The sequence below is a fragment of the Miscanthus floridulus genome, chromosome 18 (assembly GCF_019320115.1).
Source record: "Miscanthus floridulus cultivar M001 chromosome 18, ASM1932011v1, whole genome shotgun sequence".
Lineage (NCBI taxonomy): Eukaryota > Viridiplantae > Streptophyta > Magnoliopsida > Poales > Poaceae > Miscanthus > Miscanthus floridulus.
The window spans coordinates 12,730,993-12,735,399 of record NC_089597.1 but is presented as its reverse complement, the minus strand read 5'-3'; the positions used below and the strand labels follow the sequence as shown (position 1 = coordinate 12,735,399).

The 4,407-nt window shown below is 45.3% G+C and overlaps 1 protein-coding gene across 1 annotated transcript; it reads right to left on the bottom strand.

Annotated features, from left to right (window-relative positions):
- Window positions 1-3,307: 3,307 nt before the first annotated feature.
- On the bottom strand, window positions 3,308-3,817 carry LOC136523306 (uncharacterized). The gene has a single exon (XM_066517028.1). The coding sequence runs from the start codon at window positions 3,815-3,817 to the stop codon at window positions 3,308-3,310; it is 510 nt and encodes a 169-aa protein (XP_066373125.1).
- Between the last annotated feature and the right edge of the window lie 590 nt (window positions 3,818-4,407).

The window sequence follows — 4,407 nt, the reverse complement described above, 5'->3', positions numbered from 1 at the left end:
CCTAGTTCAAGAACCCTCAAAACCTCTAGTATATACTATATACCTAATAATAAAGAGGTAAAATTTCTCTCCCCCTATTTTTTGGTCCGGTCATCCCTAAATAACTTTGTGAATGTGGAAACTGTCTCTGTTACGTGTCTACGACCCTCCTAATTTATGACATATATGTCGGGACTTGCTAATCCTAATCCTAATCCAAATAGATTATTCAGACCCTAATAAGTACCTGAATAGGAATCATAATCCAATCCAAATATACAAACAGATCTATATATATAATCTATATGCCTAATAATATATTAAAGAGCAAATTTTTTTTAACAACCATGACACAAGTTGGTTTCCTATACATGTATCTCTGATTGCAAGCTCACTTTCAACAAAAAAAAAAAATGTAACCTTGCGGATCCGACGAGACCGGCCGGCCGGGTGCCCGGGTCATGTACGAACAAGTACTAGCAGCGACGGAAACAAATTCACGTACAACAAAAACTCATGATCAACCTATAAAAAAAAGTCATGATCAGAAGATTTATTAGGAAGTAGTTCTGATTGTGTTCGGTATATGCAAACAATCCTAATTGATATGTTATTATGACATGACAAACAATGATCCCCTCCTTACTCACGACGCGACCATGGGCACGCACGAGTTGGGCTGTCAATATGCACGCAACGACAACACCCAGCATGTTGACAAGATGTTTCTGAAAAAAAACATGTTGACAAGATTGTCACCTGATTCGCCTGCGGATTCTCACCATCGGTGATAATGGCACCGCCGTGCCACGACGATGAGCCTGCATTGGGGGCTTGTAAGCTGGTTTCAGCTCTGCCCTCCTTCGTCTCTCCCCGATAGAGACGACGAATCATTATCATCATCATCATCATATGCATCGTCGAGTTCACGTATGGCCGCCGCTGAGGTGATGGTGGATCCAAGGCGGAGGACAAGGAGATGACCCTCCCGCGCGTCGTGTTCCCATTCCATCACGTCATGGGTACATGGTCTTCTCCCTCATCGAGGATCGCATGCGCGACGGCGTCTAGCTGCGCCCGATCACAGGCCGGATGCCACGTCCTGCCATCCCCGTACGGCGGGGAGGTGCTTGCCACGGACCATGCCATCTTTCAGGCACCCGTCCCGCCTCGTCGACCCGTTCACCAACGAGAGTCTACGCCACTCCGGGACCTGCCCGTCCAACTCTGGTACAAGGAGCCACTATCAGTGTGCGAGCGCAAGTTGCCGTGCATGCAGGGACGCTGCCGCACGGGGCCGCTCACCGTAGACGGCTTCGCATGGGACCCATCCCCGTGCGGCGTCATGATCGCACGGGGCGATACAGTGTTTTTTTTTGTGAGGGCGGTGGCGAGTGGATGAGACTGTACCGGTCGACAACCACATCGGGCAAAAAGTAAAATTGTCCGAAACCAAAACCAAAACTAAAACCAATTTCAAGTCATAGAAGATTAATAAACTTCCAAACAACGCATATCACGTCTAGACAAAACAAGAATCTGGGGTCCGAATCTATCACGGTGGATACATCGGTATATTAGGACCAGAATATAAAGAAAGCATGCTTAAACATCAGTTAAACGTTTTGTTTTATCACCCACGTCATCGGGGAAACTGAAACATGTATTATCACCCAAACAAACAGCGCGGCATATATCTCCAATAATAGACAATCTATCCTTTCACACATGTGAGAACAAAAATAGTGCCAGACGAGAACAACGATGGAAGAAAGAATAGAGGGAGACAAATATGGAATTCAACTATGCCACACCCACGAGCTATAGCGTGGAGCTACCGCGTGTAGGCTACCCTGTGACACGCAATGCGTGTCCCGTAACAATACATACTCCGATTCAAAAATATATGAACGGGCATGTGCGTTAGTATATCATAAAATCCAATCTTTCCACTTTCTATCAATATAGTTTAATAATGAGTAATATAAGAAACATGACTAAGCAAAGTCGCATTCAGGCAATCCTATTGTGCCGGATCAAATAACTTAAGCAAATTGCCAAAAAATAAAAAAAACCTGTTCTAGCATATAGAAAGATGAACTTATTCAGATGCTGTATTTTAGTACCATCTTAAACAAGCGTAGATCAATGAATAACAACAGGAACATTTTAGAAAAAATATCACGAGTAATCAAGAAAATCAGAATGGGTCATGCCTTAAAAGGACACTGTTGGAAAACAAACCGAAACGCTCCCCGACGAACGCGGCTCCCAGTCCTGCCTCTCTCCTACGCAGCGAAGCAACCTCTATATAAAAAAGGAAGAATTCCCTACTCGGGCTCTGGTGTCCTCCTCAGCTGCTCCAAGCCCCTTAGCGCACCGCACCTCCGGTCGACCCCGCCACCGCAAGGTCCCGCAGCAGGGCGCTCTCTTCCCTCGCTCCCTCCCTAGCATGAAGTGCCTCCTCCGGTGTCTCTCGCGTGGCCGGCCCTTCCCGCGCCGCTCCTTCCGGCGAGGCACCCGACCCCTTCCCTCGCTGTTCCGCGCGCCCGCGCCACACCACCATCCAGCACCGCGCCCCCTTCTACCTCGCCCGTCGCAAAAGGGGAGGCAGGGGACGCCTGCGCCTGCGCCTGCGCCTGGGGAGGCCTATGTCGATGCCTGCGCCCCCATCCACCTCGCGTCGTTGGACGGAAGGGAAGGCCTACGCCATCGCACTTCCCCACGAGGTAGGCCATGGCCGCCGACAATGCTGTGTTTTTTCAAATGTTTTTAGGCGTTTTCGCAAGTGTTTTAGACGCTTGTTTCAAATGTTTTATCTGTCTTCTTTTGTATGTTGCAACTGTTACATCTGGATGTTTTAAAAGTAGATCGGGTGTTGCAATATAATGAAATGTGCGTGGAAAGCGGCCGCCGGCGCGGACGATGTTTGGGCGGCGTGGGCGACGTTCGGGGCGGCACGAGCAATGTCCAGGGCAGCGCGGACCCACTGCTGGTGCGCTCGCTCGTGAGCCCGACACGCTAGGTGCTCACTCGCTCCCTGTGCGGGCAGTGTGCGGACGCTAGCGCCTAGATCAGACGTGCGGGCTCTAGCAAGTCCCCTGGGAAAATCGGGAGGATGGAGTATGAGGCCTAAACACTGACATGCTTGCTTGATTCTCTCTTCTGGCCGCACGAACGAGGAGGCCCGGCCCTGTCAAATTACAGACCTGGAGCGAAGCTATAAGCGATGGGCCCTTTAATACAATTCTAATAATATAATGACAATTCTAACAAGTGTAATGCATAAAAAAATTCTTATGAAACAAGTCATACATCTTATCTTACCTTAAAAATTTCTTCGAACATTTGCTGCTGCGAAGTCATTGATGATGGCCTCAATATCAATTTCATCTAACAATTTCTTCTCGATGCATAAAGTTGTCAAACCATTTAATCTTTCTTGGGACATTACGGATCTCAAATAATTCTTCAATAGTTTCAGCTTTGAAAAGGTTCTTTCAGCTGAGGCTACAGTCACAGGCATAGTGAATAGGATTCGATAAGCAATGGAAACATTAGGATAACAATCTGCTTCTGTGACAAACTCAAAAATCTCCATAGCAGACATTGGCTTATTTGGCAGAGTAGACTGCATAACAGCTAACTCAGAAATCATATCATTTACATCAACATCCGACGAACCACCAGAAGAGATTTTTTTTGCAAATTTAGTGCAATGGTCTTTTAGAGCAACACCATCCAATGCCTTCAAGGATGTTGAATTCATTAGAAATCCAAATTTTTCATTGAATGACTGGAGTTCTTTAAATCTGCTTTTCAATGAACTAATTGCCATATCAACCATAACCAAAAAATAAAAAGCTTCAAAATCATTCTCAGTTTGCAAAATAGCTTCATTGCATTCAGTTTCATCAAACTATTTCTTCCTAATAGAACGACGCTTTACTGGAAAGGATGGCTCTACTCCCATTTCAAGTGTAATTTCTGTGGCAGTAACCACACTATCAGCAAACACAGTATTTCTATAGTTCTGAAAGTAATTTACCATACCTTCTATATGCTGCAAGGTAGAATCAATGCACATGGATGGTGACGGCAACTTCTTACTGACAATATTTACAGAGTATAAAATGTCATGCCAAATAACCATACCAAGTATGAACTCAAAGCTGCCAAGCACGTCATATAAATTTTTTGCATAACTTCTATCCTTTGGTTCAGTATCTCCATCCTCACTTAGCCACAACAAAGCTGACCTTAGTTGAGGAGCTTGATATCTAATTGCTCGAAAACTTTTGATGCAACTCTCCCAACGAGTATTGCTCAATGATTTTATGATTTTTTGCATTCTTTTGGGCAGCATGAGTTCACTGTAAGTTTAGAAAAGTAGTAAGAAATTATTAAATAAAATTACGCCATACTAAA